This window comes from Lepisosteus oculatus, chromosome 2 (assembly GCF_040954835.1).
Source record: "Lepisosteus oculatus isolate fLepOcu1 chromosome 2, fLepOcu1.hap2, whole genome shotgun sequence".
Taxonomy (NCBI): Eukaryota; Metazoa; Chordata; class Actinopteri; order Semionotiformes; family Lepisosteidae; genus Lepisosteus; species Lepisosteus oculatus.
This window is the reverse complement of record NC_090697.1, coordinates 35807038-35829787: the sequence shown is the minus strand read 5'-3', so window position 1 is coordinate 35829787 and position 22750 is coordinate 35807038. Positions and strand designations below refer to the sequence as shown.

At 32.7% G+C, this 22750-nt stretch overlaps 1 protein-coding gene across 1 annotated transcript in view; it reads right to left on the bottom strand.

Annotated features, from left to right (window-relative positions):
- grik2 (glutamate receptor, ionotropic, kainate 2) overlaps window positions 1–22750 on the bottom strand; it is a 243416-nt gene that overhangs the window by 60969 nt on the left and 159697 nt on the right. The window contains 2 exon segments of the mRNA XM_006625959.3: window positions 11588–11811; window positions 17404–17610. Coding sequence (XP_006626022.2) covers window positions 11588–11811; window positions 17404–17610 — 431 coding nt within the window.

Sequence of the window (22750 nt, the reverse complement as noted above, 5' to 3'; positions counted from 1 at the left end):
TTTCCCAGAGAGTGGATTTAAATGTAATCTATAAAAATTCCTTCTGTCTGCAAATTATACAGGTAAACAGACCTTGCTTTCCAAGTCAATTGGTAATCCAAACTAAACAGTGAAGTACTTTCAGTAGAAAAACTGAGAATAGATTTCCTTGTGATTTTTAAGATATGAAAGATAACATTTAAGAAGTGAAGATCAGTAATAGAGATCAATTAATTTGCAGATTACCAAAACAAAACAAAAGGATCTTAAAGGCTTTGAATGCAATATTTATTGATATTCTTCAGGTATCATATTTAATAGGATTATTTTAAAAAAGCATAATAACAGAATTTTGTGCAATTTCTTGTTTTGAGTTTTCAGATGACAATGTAAAAACCATGTTTAAAAATTTAAAATATGTGTTACTTGTGTGTCATTGTTGTGTTGGAAGCAGGATTAAAGACATTTTAAGGATATTTCTGAGCAGCGTAGCTAAATTTTCTTCAAGGTTGTGATTAGGTCTCCCTGGTGAACATCAGTAAGTGTGGCGCAGCTATGCAGAATGATATGCTGATTGTTACATACAACAGACAAATCGATGGGAAGGTCAAAGTTTGGTCTCGGCAGAAGTCTCTAATTGCTACAGAACTCCATTTGTAGTTAGTGATTCAGCAATCTGACTACACCACATAGATCAAGTCCCGGGACCTCACTGTCCTTCCTGCAGGGTCATCAAGATGTAACAGGATTCCAGAAGGTTTCCAGATTCCAAATCCTCATGCTATGTGAGTCACAACAACTTTCTTTGTGAGATGAGGATATTATAGTTATTACCCAACCTTAGAACCATTTGGTTTTGGTGAGAGTAAAAAAAGCTAAAGTATTGTGTGGGATCAAGGGCTCAGGTAGCAAACACATTGTTGTTTAGGCTGTATGATAGAACTGAAACGGAATCCAACAACACATTTTTACTAATAACAAAACATGTAGAGAATCCTAAAACTGATTCAGATTCTTATTGACTATCTTTAGAACATCACAAAACTGCAAATATTTGTGTTTTGTTAAACAACTGTTTTATCCTAAAACATCTTTCAAGTGTTCATTATAAGATATACTGTATATCTTTTTTACACTATATACATGTTTCCATTTCACCAGTTAATATTTAACTATCTTACACTAATCAGCAATATTACAGGTGAAAAGGTTTGAACATATTAATGTTCATATACTAATAATTCATAGCAAGGACTTGCTCATGTTACACCATAACCGGGAAAGTTGCCCCTAGTATGAGTGATAGTAATTCTGGCAGTGAAGGTCTGTAAATACATTATTGATTGACACTTTGTTGTAACTGCCTGAGCTGGCCTAATTAGCTGATTAGGAGATACAAGAATGCAAGGAATTCTGCATTCTAATTGGATCAGTCAATTGAGGACCTGGGACAGACACAACATCACTTTAAAAGAAAAGTGGTTTACGTTTTTGTTCTGTCGAGAAAAAAACATGATTAATTTAGGTCAAATAATCATTTGATAAAAATATTTATGATGTTGTTGTCTCCTGTGTGTCTCTAAGTAAATACACTTGATCTAAGTAATTCCATTAATGCAAATGTTTCCTCTGAAAAATGAATGTGTAATCTACCCATTTTTAAAACAAAATATAAAATAAAATCCCAATAATCAGCTGGTTTAAATCACAGTGAAGTAGTCTCATTAGTTTCTTACCTTTGTCATTCAAGCATTGATATTCAGTAGCCCAGACAGTCACTGTTATCACCACACATGCTCACAAACCAATATTTGTAAATCAACTTGCAAAGCATATTCGATTTTCATATGGTTCTGAACTAGCCGGATATAAAGGCCTCCTCCCTGGGGGTATGTGCAGCTGCTATTTGAAGTAACTATCTGTCAAATACACATAACAACCATGCAGATGTTAATTTTAGTAAAAATGACACATTTATCATAAGTGTCTGCCAAAAAAGGCCACTGTTTATATCTAGTAAAGCTCTGTTATCTATATGGCTTCTTTAAAATAAAAGAATTTTGTATTTGATAGTTGGACGGGACCTCTATGAAACCTCTACATCTACTGTAGTACAAGTTATAGTAAACAACTTACTTTAGCGATTATGCTCTGCATAATCTCTCACAAATATATTACATATACAATATACAGTATTTTCCCCTTTCCAATGATGTTCTGTTTAATTAAATAACAAATCATGTATACACATTATTATTATTTTATTTTGAATAACCCTATACTAGATTTGGTTTGAATGTTCCTTCCCCTTCATTATGTAGTTTTTGTTGAGAGTTGCACACAGGGGGAGCCTATTTAGGTGTGTCATTATACAGTGTTTTGTGTCAATCAGTGGCAAAAAGTCCAAATTAAATATATTATGATTCCATAGTGTAACACAATACATTTTGAAAAAGCTCCAGGGGGTGAATACTTTTGATAGCCATATAAATGCTTCATTGCAAACTACATGTGGGATCTGAGAGGTTTTTTTTAGAAATGACTTCCTTCTTCGCACCTTACTATACAGGCCAACTTTAATTGATTTTTTCTCCCTTCTCAACCATTGAACACTGTATCTCTTTCAAAGTCACCAGTGATCTCATGGTAAAATCTGTAATCAATTTCCTCCTGCACTGTTTGGAAGTGCAACCTGATCTAAGCAGTGTCTGGGTGATATGATAAATCTTTCACTTTTTAATGATCACTTACATCATGCTCAAAGTGCTTGCAGAGCCTTAAAATTATTTTATACTCTTCTACCGATCTGTGTCTTTCCACAACTTTGACTCTGATTTGAAATGAAAGCTGAGTAATCTTCATAGTTGAAACTTTGCTTGAAAATCACTACCTAACTGAAAGACCTTATAGTGACTTCAGGTGTATTTATTCTGAAATCATATAAACCACTATTATTGGAAGAAAACACACCATTCAACTAATTGTGTGACTTGCCAAAGCAATTTTGTGAACCTTAACTCTTTTAGGCTTGCCACAGCAAAGAGAATTAATGCATACATTAATTTATTTTGTTCTTTGTTGTTTTTGCTGACATTTTTTTCAACCACAAAAGTGAAAAGTTAAAGCACTAACGTTTTGATTAAAACAGTCTTTAACAAAATGTAGATATCATTTATATATGTTGTCTTGAGGTTGATTATTTTTAGTTTTTGGTGCTGGGGGCTTGGATTTTAGAACCTAAATCTGTAATTCCCCTTATAGAGTGTGTTAGGGGAACAGATATAAATAAAGATATGCCTTCAAGACATATGTCTTGAAGGCATATCTGTATCTAACTTGCATTTTTTGTGCCATAGATGTACACACTATTTATACCTAAAATGGCAGCAATAACTGTATTATTTACTGGATTCCTTGACAAAATGTAATATTTGTGTTATAATATGTGCAGATTCCTATTGATTTTTTTTCAAATGCTGATGGAAAAAATTTTGTAAATGGTATAAATTGACTGTCTCTTATTGTCTCATAAATTATTAGCTGTGCTGCATTAATTATTACAAATAATTTTATTTCTGATTTTAACAAAGAAAGCCTCATATATCAATTACAAAATACAAGTGGTCATTATTCTTGACTAGTACAGAAATGGAAAACACATTTCTGCTTTGTTGTTTGGTGTAATGTTTTTCTTCATATTATAATGTATGCTAGTTTATTATAATTTGTATAAATTATATAGTACTACTGTATATAAATTATATAATATCATTTATTTTATCTGTTTACTAGTAATCCCTCTAGGATATTTCCAGTGAGATAAGGTACACAAATGGATGTCTCAGTAATGTTTTACCAGGGGCTACATTTTTCGTAAATATCTTCTCCTGGAATCCTACAATATGAAAATCTCCAGTCTGAATCCAGACTGCTGAATTCCTCAGCTGTGAGTGTGCCTCCTGACCCTGCTCAAAAACCAGTGAAGTTCTCTATTAATTATACAGGAACCTTGGGGTTCCCAGGACATGGCATGACAGAGACACATGTTACTTGGCATGAATCTTCTGGGTCTGCAGGACAGGATTTTATCTTGTCCTCAATGTTAATAACAGTGCAGTTACTGCACAGCTGCACCCTTTTATCTCAAATGCATCTCAAATCCATTTAACGCCCCTGTTACAGTTTGTTTTTTACTTCTTTATGATTGAATGAAACTATGGTATTTTACTTTCTTGAAAACACTTCAGAACTCCAAATAAGCATAAAATATAAATTTAAAATACAACACAGGAAATAAATATATATCATGGTAATATAACACTGTAAATTCCTGACAGTATCTCAGATTCAGATGAATCTGAAAAATGCATTTAGAATTTATATATACCATTATTTCTAGACCTAATAAGACTAAAAATCTACAGTTTTGATTTGTCACGTACAATCTCTTCAATATAACAGAGTGGCTTTCTGATAAGGCAAAATTCATGCAAGAAACAAACTAAATAAAAGATTGAGATCATATAAAGTAATAATTATATGCAAGAAACTTATTTTCAGATTTTACTAATCATTTGCATTTCCTCTCAAAGCCTTCTTCTAGAGTTTTCAGTTTTATTTATAAGAGTATACTGTAGTTCAAATCTAAGGTATTTAAACTTGCATTTACTCCTATAGCCTTTATGACCTGTCGGAAAGAGTTTTGGGGTGACCCTGCTTGTAGAGGATTTAAAAAACAATATGCCAGGAATTAAATGCTCCACTAGAGCTTTACAAATCAATTTTCAGACTGGCCTTTGTAACAATTACTGCAGAGTTAAGCTTGCTGTTTGATTTTTTTTTTCACAGAAAATAATTACAGTTCTAGCAGAATTCTGTTTTCCGTAGCCCTTAACAATTTATTATTGAAACAGTATCAATTAACTTTTTGAATTGCCTTTTTTAAGGTTTTCATACTAGTTGTGATTTAACACAGCCTATGGTGTGTATGTGACATAAACATCCATTAGAATATTAAGAAATTGTGTACAGTATGTGTGTGAGGTTTAAAATAACATAACCCAAGGTTAATTAAATTTGCACTTGAGTTCTTATGCCATACTTCCATCACCTTCCAGCTGTAACAAAAAGTGAATTGTTGTTTTTTTATTGGTAATTTTGGTGAGATGTTTCACTTTGTATATTCCAACTATTTTTACTCTTTCATGAGCATTCTTTGTGTCCTGGACATATACAGTAGTAGTGGTGGTACTGTACATATTCTTCAGTTAAGCAAAGAATAAAAAACAAATCTCTAAATTAAAACTTATTTAATCACCACTGCAGCATATTAAGAACATTTTCAGGAAACAGACACATACCATAAACTAATAACGGCAAAAATATTTGAAATAAGTCTTGGTCAAGCAGAATCACAAAACCATATGTTTAAGATTGCATATACTACAGCTTTATTCTATTTATCCTAGCTTTTTCTCACTTTATAAATCACTAGGCATCACTACATTCTAAATTCCATTAGTGATAATCTCATATACTTCAAATACTTTTATTTTATTAAATTTGTATGTATGTCTAATTTTTTTCAAGTTTTGTTTGAATTTATAAAAGACTTGAATTATTTACACTTTCATTTCCTAAATGACATGCAGTCTTGTTACAGGTGGTACTACAACTACTACTCCTACTACTAATACCAATATTACTTTCATTATATAACTCAACTTAATATAATTCAACTTAAACTGTAAATTAGAACCTACCAAATTACACATGCAGATTCAAACTATATTGTTCCACAAAATTAAACAAAAGACAAAAGTCACTGTAAAACATACCGTATAGAGTAAAGTGCATATACAGTAAAATGGCTAACTACATGTTGCTTGCATTTAAAACAGTGCTTTGGTCAATAAATGTTTATCAAATGCCTTATTGTCTATAGTGACCAAGAGTTCCATAATTATCTTATGTGTTTAGATGTGAAATTGCATTTTTTGTGAAGATACAAAAATGTTAAAATAAAACAGTTAAAAAGGTCAGCAGGCACCATACAATAGTGGGAGTTTACATAAACTATAGTTAAAACTGTCTGAATACACTCTGCAATAGATTGGAAGTATGTATGAAAGATAACTCTAATAGATGTACCTGAATGTTTTCCCAAAGAAGTAGATGAAATCAAATTAAAACAGTAGATGGTTTTAATCATTATTATTGTTGTTACTGCTCAACTCCATGTCCCCCTAAGCTGCAAAATGTTGCCATTTACTGTAATTACCTAAATATCTTAATGTTCTGTTTATTCTTTGATAAGAAATCAAACAGGATACAGAATATGATAAATAATCCACATCAATGAAAAATAGTTCCCTTTCAGAATCCAGAAAAAATAACACACCAAGATTGGGACAAAAGACAAAATAAACAAGGTCCCATTGTGTGACACTAGTGAGATGAAACACCCACAATCACTTGCACACAAGCATGCATGCATGCACCTGCACACAGAAATGTTCTTAATATGCTTCTGAGTTTTTTTAATTTCCAAAGGAACATTTTTTCTTTCTTCAGGAGAATGATATACTGTGCCAATGATGTACTAGGAGAATGTCAAAATATATGCATGAAAAGCATGCTACCATATGCTGTTTTAAGTGCCGTGCCTTTGTCTTGCATATAAAATAAAAAACAATTGAAGGTTAAATACTTAGAAACTTACCCAATTCGTTCTTAAACAGATTATAAACAAATAGGTGCATATTCTGAACCAACTTAGATGACAGTTGCAGCTTTTCTCTTTCATATGATCATATTGCCAGTAACATTGAAAAATCAAGGCATTAACTCTAGAACTCTCAGGCTTAAAAACATATTGATACCATGACCTAAAAGTTCCAGTGTTAATGGAATGTTTTTTTTCCTCCGCCATGCTTCAAATGCTAACCTGGGATACTATGAAAACAGCAGTAAGAATAATCAAATGAGCAATTACATTTGTCTGTCAGACCCACTTTGTGGTTTCACAGCCATATAAAATTCTTAATTAATTACTAAAATAATAGATGAAGAAGCGAGTTTCAGAGGTCTCAATGGATCCGATCATAAGGAAATAGCCAGTCTCAAGTTTACTCCTTTCCACAGCTAAGTTAATTAAATAGCTTGTTTTGACAGCTTAATCAACTTTGGTTTCACAAACACCAGAGCATCACTGTAAACAATATGTGGGTGTAACAGTACAGACACAAACTTTTTTAGTTAAGGACTAAACACATTATGTCACACAAAATGAAATGAACATAATTACAAAATGAAGAACAAAGCACAGCGTCAAATTTTAGTTTTCTAAATGATTTTCACAACATTTGTTGTTCAATGCATCATAGTTTAAAGTAGTTTTGTGTCTGTGTATTAATGTATATACAGTATATCCATCAATTTTCCAATTGCTTTATTCAATACAGGGTTGTGGGAAAGCTGAAGCCTATCCCAACAATCAACAGGCACGAGGCAGAATACCAGGACTGAATGCCAGGATGCCAGTCCATCGCAGAGCACACACATATACTGTACAAACACACACGGTAGAGCCACTTAACCTACTAGTGTCTTTGGACTAGGAGGAAACCTGGAGCACCAGGAAGAAACTCATGTGAACATGGGGAGAACATACAAACTCAATGCAGATAGAACCCCAGGAACTCATCCTAGATGCCCAGTGCTGCAAGACACAAATGCTAACTACCGTGCCACCTTGATGCCCAATGTATATACAAGAACAGAAAAATATATGTAATAAAAACCTTAAATACTCAACAATTTAGAGGACGGTGCATTATCTTCTAATTAAAAAAAAATTAATCAAGGCTTTTGCAGTGAACAACAAAGTGGCTGACAAATTCTTTTCAGATAAAATCTGCATTGTTCTGGAAAAAAAGTAATAATGGTAGTTCAGAAATTATATTGGATTTGATCTTACTGGCCCTTTGTTTGCAATACTTGCTGTGGGATTTGCTAAACACCCACATCCAGATAGTGAATGAATCCTAATTGATTATAAAAATGGTCACAAGGATATAAGTTAGCAATTTGCTCACATGCAAAGCAGTAAGCACTGTCTGTGTATATATATAAATGAGTAATATAAAAATGTGGTCTTAAAAAATAAAATTTCCTACCACATTAATATCCTACAGTGAGCTCTCTATTAAAAAAATAATACAGACACCGCCCAGCAGTACTGACAGGAAAAAGACAGCTGCAGTGTTTTTTTCTATATTAACTTTATATTCAAACTGGAACTTCCTTGAACAAATGTAGACCCTAACTGTAATATTTCTGTTCCATGGGATAGTGTAATATATAAACTAATGAAAAATGTTACAGGAATTCTGCAGCTTCATTTACATACACTAATAAAACTGTGGAAAATTAATCTGCAATAGTAAAGCTATTTGCTCAACCTTTTTCCGTGCATACCTAACAAACCACTTAAAGATGTTAGATAAAATAATAAAAAATTTAATATTAACAGTTGTTTCATTCAGTCTTTTTCACTTGTGGATGAGGTCAGCTTTAACACTGCATGTTTACAGGAGAATTTCATTTCTTAACAACCATATTTTAAATAATCTGTCATTTCCAGCATGAAACAGCATAGGTGTCTGGGACAATAAATGATGTCACATATGACATGCCTCAAGGACATGACTGGTTCAAGTCCTAGCTAAGTAGGACACCTTAACGGGAAAACTCTGGGGACACCAGAATCGGCCTAGTGCTTGGGCTTAATGTTTCTCTGTAGAAGAAGACCTGCCTAGCAGCTTGGAAAAATCCTTAGTAGATAACAGAGGATTTTCCAAGTTGAGAGGGAAATCTATAAAGGGCATTCCCAACCCAGCTGAAAATTGGCCAGCTAATATAATTTTACAAACCATAAAACTGTGCCTATTTATTATGAATAAAAAGAGCTTTGTTGTAAGTTTTAATCATGTACAATTTAGATTTTAGATTTGATTTGTTTTATATATAAAAGGCTAATAGTTTAGGATAACATCCATAATGCTGTGTATTTTTGTAACACAAAACATTTAAAACTAAAATAAAGTCAAACAAAAATAAACATGAGCTACAAGAACTATTGTTCAGTTCTGGTGTGTAACCAAGGCATTATCACAGTCACTGTTTAATGAAGCCTCTTTCACTTGGTTCTCCTACACTGCAATTAGCAAGACAATATTGTGCTGTTAGAATGTGGGTAATTTATACAAAAATTGAGTTTGTCTTCCTAGAATCATTACATTGTAAAAGGTGGGTGAGGTTTACACAGAAGCTGACATTTAATTTCCACATGACAACAGCCTTCTTGACAGCCGATTAGATTCATATTGAACATCACAGCAAAACAGTTATCCATTTTAGAGTGCATAATAATTCATTGTTGCCCTTCACCGTACATTAAATGTCACCTCTTCTTGTGACAAGAATATAAAACTGTTTGCAATAAAGTCAGAAGGTAGGTCTAAGTTATTAAAAGAAGCTATTGTACATTTAATTTAAGTAAATGCAATGCTCCAAATACAGACCTTCATACATATGCAACTAATAATTCAGGAAGAATAATTCATTTTTTATCTCTCCGTTTAATCACATTATGACAGTACTAGTGAAAAGAGTAATTAAAGACTGCCACTTTATGTACTTATCACTTTCTAAATTTAGATTACTAAGATTTTTCATATGCATAATTACTTGAGTCTGAATGCACTTTCAACTAGTTTGTTTTGGGGGTATAGTTACTTCAATCGCCTCAAGTCACTTCAATATGCTTTTTTTTATCTTGTACTTATGTTTTGAAAACAAAATAAAAATATTAAACGGATCAGTCTCATATTTACAGTATGTTAAAAAATTTAAAACGCAGATATAAACATCTAACATTTTCTTGTCTGTACCCGTTTCATCTCTAAACAAACCCATAATATCACATTTCTAGCCTCCTTCCTCTAAAAAAGCCACTGGATTTGAACGTCTTTGGCAAAAGAAAAAGAAATAAAAAGCCCTAGTCCATGCAGTAAGGACTTTTGATATTGTGTGTTAGCAGCAGACAATGACAACTTTTGACAAGCTACATATAAATAACCACGAAATTACCATTTCTAAAGGTTCTAGCAAAGAAACATCTGACAATTGCTGCTCCTCAAAATATTGTTATTTCTAGCCCAGGTGCTTTCTGTAGAGATGAGTAAGAAAAGATAGCAAAGGCAATCCGTTATTCACTAATCATGGTCAAACCCAATGATATACATACACACGATGAAGAACACATGGCTTCCCTGTCTGCTATGCAGCAATATTTGAAGCAAGGAGAAGGAAAAAAAATCCTTATAAAAGCATTGGAAGCGTGGCAAGTTACCCCACCTGCAAAGCCTGATGTGATAAACTACTTTCTCAGTGCTATTGTGACTGTTTCTATACACAGTGCCTAATACAACTAATTTAATGCCTCTCTTCAGATGTTTTCTGTTACTCTGCATTATCTCGTCTGGACCACTGTGTGCAGTGAGATGATGTAATGTGTAAAATTCAGTTAACTGCTTCAATTATTCTTTGAGACAGGATTCATCATTTAAATCATGTCAGCCTACACAGAGGGACATTTTGGATGGAGCTCCTTGAGATATTATTTTCTGGCACCCACAGCCTGCTTTACAATATATACAAAAATAAAAGATTTTTCAGCATTTAAATTTCATAAACGTGCACCGGCTAGAACTCTGCCTGCAGTCTTTGGACCATTATACACTATAGACTATTCTTGAAATATACTGTTTGTTAGATTTAGATCTCTACGTGTTAAAAATAAATACAATTTTGCAATGGAAAGATACTGGGTTCTGTATGTTTTTGTAAAATTATTAATCTACATTTTTGATTAATACATTTTTTTGGATTAACACAATTGTTTGATTTGTTTATTAATGATTAAATTTAGAGAAATGTAAAATCATTATTTCAAATCTTACCCAGAATGTCTTTAAAATCGTATTTGCGCTAACATATTTGAACTCTTTTTTATTACTGCTCCTGCATAAAGGAGGTCAACTTTAATGAATGCAAAACAGAGCTATTTGTAACTTAAGGTCTGTCAGATAATTTAAATAAAACCTAAAAGCTGCAAGAAAAGGCTAAAGGAACAAAGCCAGAAGTGTTTCCAATATTTCCTGATGCCAAACTGAATAATTTACAGTGTGCAATAAAATCTAGTGGCAACAGTATGGCTTTTAGCTCAGTTTGCATGTCAAGCAAGGAAGCCCTGATTTATCAGTGTTTAAAATGCAAGAGTGTCTTACATATACTTATATGTGGAATGTGAATTTTCTAAAATGCGAAATATTTCTTGGTTTTTTTCCCCAAGTATACTGTTGTATCAGGTTACAGAATCTTGATATCACTACTGCATGTAGGCCACGTTCTAGCCAGTGCCAATTTACCCTTCTCTTTACTAGAGAGAGATTCAAAACGTTTGTGGGGAAAACCCACAAGAGATAAATGGTCATATGCAATTATTAAACAGTTTCTATAAGAATCACTAAAGCTGACATGTTACCTGGCTATGACAAACAGCACACAACTGACACCCAAGTAAGCCAGCAGAATATACATCCAGATATCAGGGGAGAGTGGATTCAGGAAGGAGAAAACACCAGGGTTTGTACCATTGGGCTTGCGGTACAAAATACTTATTCCCAACGTCATGAAAGGCTTGGAGAAGTCAATGACCTTCTCCCGGACATAGGTGATAGCCAGGGGAGCAACCGCAAGATCAGCTTTCTGTCAACAAAAACATAAAGAGAAGAAAAACAGACCATAAGTCAAGTGTGGAGGATGGGTAGAGGCAATCAAATTAAGAAAACAGGACTTTACACATGAGAAGACCTGTCCTGTAGTAGTTAAGTGGAAATTTAAAGCCTTTTTGTAAAGCACTTGATTTACCAGCTACTGTTTCAGCAGCTCTTTCTGTTATAATACTTTTAATCATGTACAAGCAGCCCCTGCAGCTAAGCACTGTGGGACTGTGAGCACTGGACCAAAAAAGTGCTTCTTATAATAAGATGGATGACTACCAATTCCAAACTAGCATCCTTGATAAAAACCATGACTTATCTCTTCTAAGTTTGATTCACTAGAGATGAAGCATGAGCCATTCTTGCTATTATTAGGCAGCTAGGCTCCCATGGTAGTTGATATAAAGTAGATAAAAATAAAACCTTGCGTTCTCTCTGGAATAATCAGGTGGCCTTAATAAACACACTGTGCTGTTGACATTATTTCATTTTTTGCCTGAATGCTTTAAGGATTTAGAATTAATTAAATCTCAGTTGGTAAAATACAATTTCTACAGCTGCCAAGATTATTTTTATATGTGTATTTTCCAGCATTTATATATATGGGGAATACTATGCACTATGAAAAACAAAAGTAACCATTTCCACTGAAGTATGTTAACAATATTACATTTTGAAGATGGCAGTATGTTAAAGTAAATAAAATAATATTAGCATTTGCACCTTTATTGTTTTTGTTTTATTTAAAATGCATCATAGAGACTGTAACTGAAGTCAACAAGGCTATTTATCCATTTAAATCTGCAACACATTTTACAAATAATTACACTACATAAGTGCTCATTCTATCTTCTACTATAAGTGTGGACACTACCTGTCCATGAATGTAATTTTAATTAAAATTATTTAATAATTAATAAATACGTATATTTATAAATATAAGAATTAGATAATACATATAGAATAGAATAATACATATCTCTAATAATACATATTGTATCTACACAATACCCAAGCCAATGTAAAACCTTATCAGCATACATCAATCCATTTTACTACCTTTAAGATAGTTTCAGTAAAATTCATTAGGCAAGAAAACTAGTATAAAAGGTAATGTTAACGGAAGTTCTAAGGGGACATACTGGATTTTATTGTGTTCTTGCATAAATCAAACAGAATATATAAGATATAGTCAAGAAATTCTTGTAATTACTGTTGATATTTTTCCTGTTTTTATTCCAATCTTTATGATTTTGATAAGGATCTTTGTATTTCTTTTGTTCTCTGACTCCCAGAATCCTGCTGTTTCTCATCACTACATGCTGAGGGTGTAAATGCAATCTCTCCTCCATTTCAACACAAAAGATGAAGTAAGATCACAGTCATTGTTATTTTCATATCAGTGACTGGTTGGGTACCAGAGTATACAATGTGTTATAACAAATCTTTAAGTCAAACATTGATTTCTAAAATTAGAGAAAATAAAAATAACGTGAACACCCAAAATCAAACAATTTTAGTTTAGTCAACAAAAGAACAACAGCAACATTCATTTCATATCATGGTTCATCACTTCCAGTTTAGAAAGAGTTTTATAAGAGATCAACAAACAATGGTGCCCATGCATTGAATGAGCACAAAATACATTAGATGTATATTCAATATTCAAGACTGATTTTCTACACACTTCTGTAATCCACTTTCTATTTTGTAATAATATGCTACAAGCACATTTATAAATTCAAATGCAAATAAAATACGTAGATAATTTCAAATACAATACCTTATAAGTTGGTATATAAAATCAAACTTGTACATAATATAATCCTATATAATATTTTATGCTTTTTAACAATTGTACCACCCTAAAAGCAAAGGCAAACAGCTTAGAATGATTCCCTAACCAGCTGATTTTAACTGTACATGAAATTTCCCCTTGTGAAAAGGACACATGGGCAAATCTTCAAGAATCTGATTTGATGGGGGAAAATGGATCTTGAAAACATTTGCTTAACAAAGGAAGTTATAAAAAAACAATCAATAAATCTAAATTCTCTGTCAAAAGAGAAATGGAGAAAACTATTCCATACACAAATGAAACTGTGCTTGAACCTTTGCGCCCCCAAGGGTAAAACGTATGAGAGAAAACAAAAGGTGAGAGATTGTTAAAAGTGTGTAGTCCCTGCAGAAAAAACATGTTAACAACATGCTCTGGAGTTGCAGGTGCAAGAATTAAAGTAAAAGTACTGTAACTTGCTTATTTTAACACATCACATCTCTTCAGTGCAGTGCAGTAACTTAATGAACTATTCACTGTCTACGCTCAAAAAATGTTTTGCAAGTATTTTTGATTCACTGCCTCAGAAGATCCCTCAGACATTCTGAAACACCATATGACTTAAGTGTTCACACTAAATTGAGTATGTTCTTTCAGTTTCTTCAGGGAGGCAGCTCTTACATAAAGGGTTCAACATGGTAAATTTGCTAAACAAACAGACAATATTAAGTACTAAATGTAAATTTAGGACTAAATGTAAATTGAGAGAAAAGGATTTCAAATTGATGTGCTATCCTTTCCATTAGCCTTAACGCTTTCAAAATGATTTGGGAAGAGCTTAAGAGAAGAGTGAAAAAAATGAAATGATTATTGAAATTATTATGATAGAACTGACAATGGATAATGATGCATTGACTGTGCTAATGCATCATATATGCCAGAATAAAAGGTTAATTCATATATCCCGACATATTTCATATATCCATATATATATATGCAAATTCTTATTTCTGAAACTGAAAGTCTTTAGGAAACACAATCTCAAACCCAATATTATAGATACCTCGAAAGGATAAAGTTTGATTTAACAAAGGTTTGTATGTGACATTAATTCTACATTTGTAAGCATGTGTCCGACTTATATAATATGTTGTCTTGAAGTCAAGTATACCTATGTGAGTGATTATTACCTTTTGCCTTCAATTGCAGTTCCAATACCAGTATATAAAGGAAATTATATAAACTAGTAGATACATAATGACCCCCGAGATGTTCTTCCAATTGAAGTTGTTGCAACTGGCAGATAAGCAATATTATTTAGCAACAACTGACAGTAATATACTTGCCTACCAAGTTCATCCCAAAAGTGATATAACCTCTTACCTTTTTAACATGACAGATATACCTGTTATCTTGAGCAAAGTTCGGAGACGTCAGATGCAATGTTTGTCAACTTTAGCCATAGGTGAGATTCACTTTCACCCTGCTTCTAACTTTGAATAGTATGATAATAAATCATGAAAATGGTTCACACAGTTACATATTAGTAAATGGCATTAAAAATGCACCATTTTGTCTGTAAGTTGTTGGTACTATCCAGCTCTTTGAATCCAAAACTCAAAAACAAAAGTATTGTCTTTTAAATTCTGACTATAAAGTTTGTTGCCAGCAAGCTCCAACTAGCTTTGTACATAATTGTAGTGGTCCAAATTTTCAAAAAACAGTACCCCAATTTAACAGGTACTGTAAATGGTACTGAACAAGTAATTATTTCTATGTTCAATTTGTTTATTGGGTTTTCATGAAAAATAGATGTTTCTAAAAATTTCAGCATAAAAAAACAGAAAGCAGTTTCTCCTCAACTTCCTTTCCCTCTAATTCTGTGTAAAAAGCACTTAATAGATGACTAATTTAAGTTTAATTTAACAGACAGAGCTAGAAATGACAATACATTACACATTTTCAAAAAATGTTTTTTTTTTCCTGTTGTGGTCCAGTTTGTTACATTTCAGACAACACAGAAACAACTCAGAAAAGGTTTAAAGTAATTACAAATCCTATTCAAAACAAGAGTTTAGCTTACTTTTTCAAACTGAAATGTTTAATTTAGCTTTGACTGGAAAGTAATGTTTAACCTGTTACAAAGGAAGTGTCAAAAGCCAGTTCATTTTTAGGTACAGAATCTTCAAGTGTTGGTAATGTGACTAAAACCTTTTTTACATTGGTAAAAAAAGCCTAGCTTTCAACCTTTTAGGTGTGTGAATATATTGCATAGATATGCCAACTATGAGAACCTGGGTGAATATTCAAAACAACCTGTGATTACTTTAGCCGTTCTTCTAAATAAACCTCAAACAAAAAAGTTTCCATTTGATGAAATTAGTGATTTTCACAGCAGAGTTTAAGACCATTCAATTTTCCTAGCAATTGTGGTAGCTAGTGTGTCACCATAAGTGTAACAACGCACCCTTGTGGAATAAGGTGCCGTTTCATGGTTATGAGCCTTTATGTGGCATCCCATCATGGGCCATGCAAGGTTGATATTCAATTTAAACTCAACAACATGTTCCTTCACAACCTTTTGAGTAACTGTAAAAGTTGTTTGGTGGTTGTTCTTTCAGGCACTCCATGAAAAAAAAATATCCCCCTCCCATTGATCCTGTACTTCATACTGTACTTGTATATGAAAGCAGATCTGCAACTACAGTGTTATCAGTCACCTCTTGCAACTACAATGCAGAATAGCTACTGTTCATTGTATGCTTCACAAAGGTGTCTTTAACATAAACAGCCATATCTTGAATTCTGTTTGTAAGATGAACATCAATCTAACTACTTTGATTTTCTTCTCTCCACACTATATAAATGCAAGTTCTTTAGGGTAGAAGGCTTTTTCCACTAAAAATGTCAAGATATTTATCTTTAAAAGATTTGCCTCCACATTACAGCAGAAAGCTGTAGGTTTCATTAGTTATCATTATAGTTAACAGCACTGCATAGCACAAAGCGCATTGTAACCACAGTTTATCTTGGTCATCAGTCTACGCAAAGCTTAAATCATTGCACCTTGAGTCATATTGTACCTGGAGTCTTACTTGTTTCAGCTTACTATTATTACAATTTTAATCAGCACTATTTTTTTATAAACTTGGGTCTGCCATTAAAAATGTATTTTATAGATGTTCTGTAATCGCATTGTTGAATCTGAACCTTTGACTGATCTCATTGTTACTTGATTTTTTTGTTTTCTCTTTTCAAATATTGTGTTTCAACCACTTCTACAAACTTACTGGACTATAAACTGTTATATTTTGTGAAAAAGCACTGGATTCTACTGTACCCAGTATTTTCCATATCAAAATCATGACCAATAAATAAGCACAAATGTGGAATTTCTCCTTGACATACAGTAGTTGTCAAAATGGCCACAGTCTTCATCATCAGAAAAAAAAAGGAAATTCCGGATGGAGTAAAGATCATATCAAACTGAGAGTGTCTGCATTAGATGAGTCATTAACCTTTCGTGAAGTACTGCAACATCAAATGGGTGTTAACATACTTTCCTAGTTAATCAATGAGTTAACTATTCTTCTATACATGAGCGTTTTGATTTACCCTTGTCGTTTGTGTTTACTTTGAGTTTTGAGGAGTTGTACATTAGACTGTAAAATTATCAGTATTGACACAAATCATAATTTTTTAATGTTTCACTAATTCTTAAACCAAAACTAGGACTCTAACACTCTGACACGTCCTACAGTCCCCCTCATCAATCTTTATTATGTACATCTGAACACTTACATGGTCCATGAGTTCTTTGACCATGCCATTCCACTGTCCAGTTGTTTCCTCCTGAGCTCCATATTTTCCGTCCTCCACCAGCTTGATCTCATATGTGAATCCCAGGATATTGGCCAGCTCCTTGAGAAGGTCAATGCAGTATCCTTCAAACCGATCATTCCCATGGAGTGGTTTATCAGACTTCTTAAACATCACATATGGCTCCTCCTGTAGAAATGGATAATAGCATAAGGTCAATTGCACTTGAAAAATGAAAATTGCATTTTGGAGATAGCACCTAACAAGAAGATTTTTATCAAATTTGTCTCAGTAACAAAAAGGTTTTGATGCCTAAAGGTAAATCCTATTGACTTTTCTAGCAGAGAAAATGAACCTGACCTGTTGGTTTCCCAGTTAACTGCATGCCTTTAAGAAAGTAAACTTTAATCTTCCCCCTTTTTTTACTAGCTTGTATTTTTTATTTATTTTACATAGTGACAAAGTTCACAAATACTCTTACATTGTGTAGTATTTACAACTTGGTTTATAATGGATATGTTTTTATTTTTCCTCCCTGTTTTTCTGTTTTCCTCCCTCTCAGAGTAACTCATATATATTGTACACATAGATTGGCAATCTATTGAAAATTTTCCTTCTGAAAATATTGCTCTTTGTCAACGATCAACTACACATGCTCTGGGCAGAGGTATTATCATCTACATGTTGCAACACAATCCCAACAAGTTCCCAGAGAACTGCTTGCCTTTAAACTCTAATGGTGCTGAGATCAGGGGACTGGAAAAGTCAGCACATTAATTTCACATCATTGCTATTCTTTCTGATTTAAGCTGGCGGAAGAACAGGACACATAAAGTAAGGGCCTATTATCATTCTGTTTCCTAGCATCATGCAATACATCCAGGAATGATGTTTGTAGTTAAAGGGCGTATTTTTAACATTTTTAACAGCCTCAACGTACTTCCAGACTAAACCTAATTACCTGAAAGGACAACAGTTTGCAATTGATGTGTAGGCATTGCCAATTACATGGCTAAGATTAAGAGGAGATTGAAAAGAAAAATCCAGCAAGCATACATTTGCTCTGCAAGATGATAATGATTCAGTAGAAACAGAAACAATAAAAACAGCTGAAGGTGTGTAGCCTTGAAGGTGTTTAACTGTGATTACAAGCAAGAGGATATTATCTTTAAACTCAGACGTTGGTCATGTAAACACATTGAGGTTTTCACCAAATGATCAAAATATGAGTTTATACTGTATAATATACTGTATTTTGCAGAAAATTATTTAAATAATGAAAGCAGTATATATCAATCTCAGAAATTTTAAAGTACTTTTCACACATTTTTCTTAAAAACGAATAACTGATCTATAGAATTGTTATATTATTGTTATATGTGCTGCTTTTTAGAAAAAAGCACATTTCTTTTTAGAAACGATGACAAAACATGATGTTGTGGATTTATAGGAGCTACAGTATGTTACTATGGTAACAGAACTGAATCAAACATTTAACCCAGGAAAGAGCAAAATTTTAAACACAGAACTATTCTATCAGGAAAACTCCCAAATGTCAGCCACTGGGGATCAGAGTTTGAGTATTTATTCAAGACATTGCATTTTCAATTTTAAATACAATATATTACTGTATCTATTTTAAAATGTCTACATAGATCATTTTCATAGTTACCATTACACTATAAATATGAAAAGACTAGGTTTTCAATAACAGAAATACCTGAACTCATATTACTATATAAATTTGTCTACAGTCACAACTTACATTGTCTGCATTTTTCAACGATTACAAGTATAATTTTTATATTTATTTGTATAATTCAAATATTAAATCATTTTATTTAAAAAAACACTACCATTCACTGAAATAATTTAAGAGAAAACTTCGGCATTCTACAATATATGCAAAACTCACAGAATAGAGATGTTTAGAAAATAAAAAGTAGAACAAACACAGAGCAAAAGAAAACTTCACAACATTTAAAAAAGTGAAACATAAATGCCACAAAATTAGTGTGGCAAAACACAAGTTAGATAATTCATTATTTCATATAATTGAACATGTAAAATATTAAGCATTCTGATAGCTAGGGGTACAATCTAAAAATCTATTACTATTGATCAGATATCCTTATAGACCATAAATATCAGAAAATTCAATAATTCATGCAGTACCTAGTGAAATACAAATAATTATATAGAAAATATATTTAAGGAATATAAGCATATGTAAGCATATATAAGCATAGTGAAATAAAAATAATTTATTTCACTCACATTATGATACATTATTTGTTACATTCCAAACCAAACAAAATAATAACAATTATCAGCTTGATTTTAGTACAGGTATGTGCTGTTCTGGTACTGAAAACATAAAGCTGTTTCTGTCAGTTTCTGGAGTTTTCATTAATCATACCATCAATTTTCCATCTCGCATTTCAAGTAAACTTTGCTCCTACTTGTAAGGAATACGATATGTATACTGCATACTATGTATACTCTAGGTTAAGATTGGTTTGAAAAGCAAACTTCATGTTCATCAAGAAAGGTACAATAAGTGGACTTAGTTATTAGTTTTAAAGGGAAAAGTGTCATTCCTTAGACATTCATGTTGTGTGCATCTGGAGAAACAAAAGAAAAATCAGGTACTGGTATAAAGTATACAGTATGATTGAATACAGCAGAGTGTAGCCCCATATGATGTGGTACTGTATATAAAATACAGATGCAGCCATACAAAATGCGCAGTAAAACCCCGTACTGTACGAAATTATCTGCAGAATCGTGCGGAATACCGCAATATGTGATTGCCTGGCCAAAATGACTTAAAGGTGGCACTTGTGAAGCAGTGGTTGTTAGTGAAACGATTGCTTCATTTAATCTCTTTACTGTGCATGTTTAAATCCACTTAATATTGAATATTAGTATGGAATTTTACAACTAAAGGGAAATTTTGTTAGCTGAGCATAAAAAAGAAGAGGAGCATAACGAGTCTGAAGGTCATAAATGATATTAATTTAAGAACATAAACATATTATTTAAACTGTATATGGCTGGTATTGGTAGTTTAAATTAAAAAATACACACCAGTATTCCACTTTCTTCAGAAACATTTTAAGCATCAAAGTCTTTCATTCGATTACATACTGTGGTTATTATGGAAACGTTTTTACGTGCTCCTTGACTGACTGTACGTGCTCCTTGACTGTATTAAGTTTATATACGCCATAAAAAGTTATAATGTTTTAACCTTTTCTGTGAATAGTAGCTCCTGTTATTGCAGTAAAAATCGCATACTTTTTAGAATTTGATTAATAGGGAATATAATATGGAATCGCGAATCTAAAGAAATTAATAATGATATAATTATATTCATATAGCTAAAATTATTACAGTAGTACAAAGTACACTTTCTTTGTAAACATCCGCATCAATTTGACTCATTCACCCGTGATTACTTGGAAACTTTTTGCCTGGCCTTTCGAACTTTAGTTTAAGTTGTCAAGCGGTGCATTGGTGTAATGGCTTTGATGTGTGACTCGCATGCATGAGTTTTCCTTTAACATATAAACATTTCTTTGAAAAACTAAAATAGTAAATATTATGGACACCATATTGAATTTTTTGGTATTTCTAAATATCACATGTTCAAAGTTAAGTAATTTATTAATAACAACTAATAATTTCACACTGCATTTTAAAATTGTATTTTGTTCGGGTTGATTTGTCACTGTTTTCACAACCTGTTAACTATCCAGCCATTGCAAAGGGTGCAACTGCAACAGCCACAAACAGAAAAAAAAAACTTTTTTTTTTCCTGACAAATTGGCACGTTTCACTTACTTTCGTAACAATCATGATTTTCTCATCCAAACAAAGGTTAGATTTTTTTTTATTTCAAAACCGTGATCTTGACATGCAGGTGTGAAGTAGAGTTAACAGCTTCAGATTTGAAAGATATTATTATTAATAATATCTTCCGTATCGCATTAACATTTGAATGTTCTTACAAGTTTAAAATGAGGCGATATACAACGTGTCTCCTCTATAACTTAAGTTTACAGAGAAATTCCACCAGAGCCACAAAACATTGTCCAATAATACTCTTCTTGTATTTTATATATCTTCTAATTTCCAGGGAGTAACCCTGTTACAAAAGTGAACAGCACATCAGTTATTGAGTATGGTTAAACAGTATATATGATGTCTGGTGGAGTTTCACCATTCTCTTTTCTGTAATCTGTAGAGACACAACTCATCAGTGTTTGGTACCAAAAAAAGGGGGGGTTTCATGGATTTCCTTCTTTGAACTAAACTTCGCTCCAGTAAATAATGTACAGTTTATCACCTCTTGCAATGCTTCTTGCTTAGCAGGGTTTGCATGATAAGCAAATTGTTTTACTTGCATAGTTAAGCGCTTTGGGGCAACCTTATTGTGAAAAGCGCTATATAAAAAAAAATTGAATTGAATTGTTTAATGGGGATTATATTACCCACATCTATATCACTGTATGACACAGGTTTGAGTTGGAGTGTCTGTTAATCAAACTGCATTTCAACTAAATGACGGGAATATAGAGTCAAATCTGTCAGAATCTCTGAGTTTCATAAACAAGAGCTTATTCTTGTTCGCATAACAAGAACATTGGCATCTAGACAATGTACATTAGTAAACAACAGAGAGAGTGACTTGCTCAATTGAAGGTATACCCATCTGTTTTCACTGTTATGGTGCGTTTCCAACATATACTGTAGATAAGCTGCTCTCTGGTCACTGGCAATTATAAAAATAATCCTTCAACCCTTAAACCCAATTCCCCAAAGAAATCCTTAATCACAAAACCATCACTTAATTTATCCAGATACACAAATTCACGCCGGAGCCAACATCAAGCTATTATAGTGGATTATTTTTATGTATTCATTATATAAGAAACAAACCGAAAGTAATGCTCTGATCGCGCTTTGAACCTTTCGGTGCAGCACGCTACATTACATTACCACTACAAGGACAATAAAAGTTTTTTTTTTTAATGAAACACGTCAAAATGTTTCCGAAATGTCCACTTCTGATATTTTAGCTGCTTAGTTACACGATTCCATATTAACTTTCAAGTGGTATTAAATAAGTACAACTTTTTTTACAATAACATCAAGTGGTGTTCTTACTACATATTCTTAGAAAAGGACAAAACGTAACTTTTTATGAAGTACAGTATACAAACTTTATAATATTAGAACAAGCATGTTAAAACCATAATCCACTACAATTTGCCAAGACTTTGATGCATAAGAAAATTATGAAGAGGGTAGAATACTCTTGGGT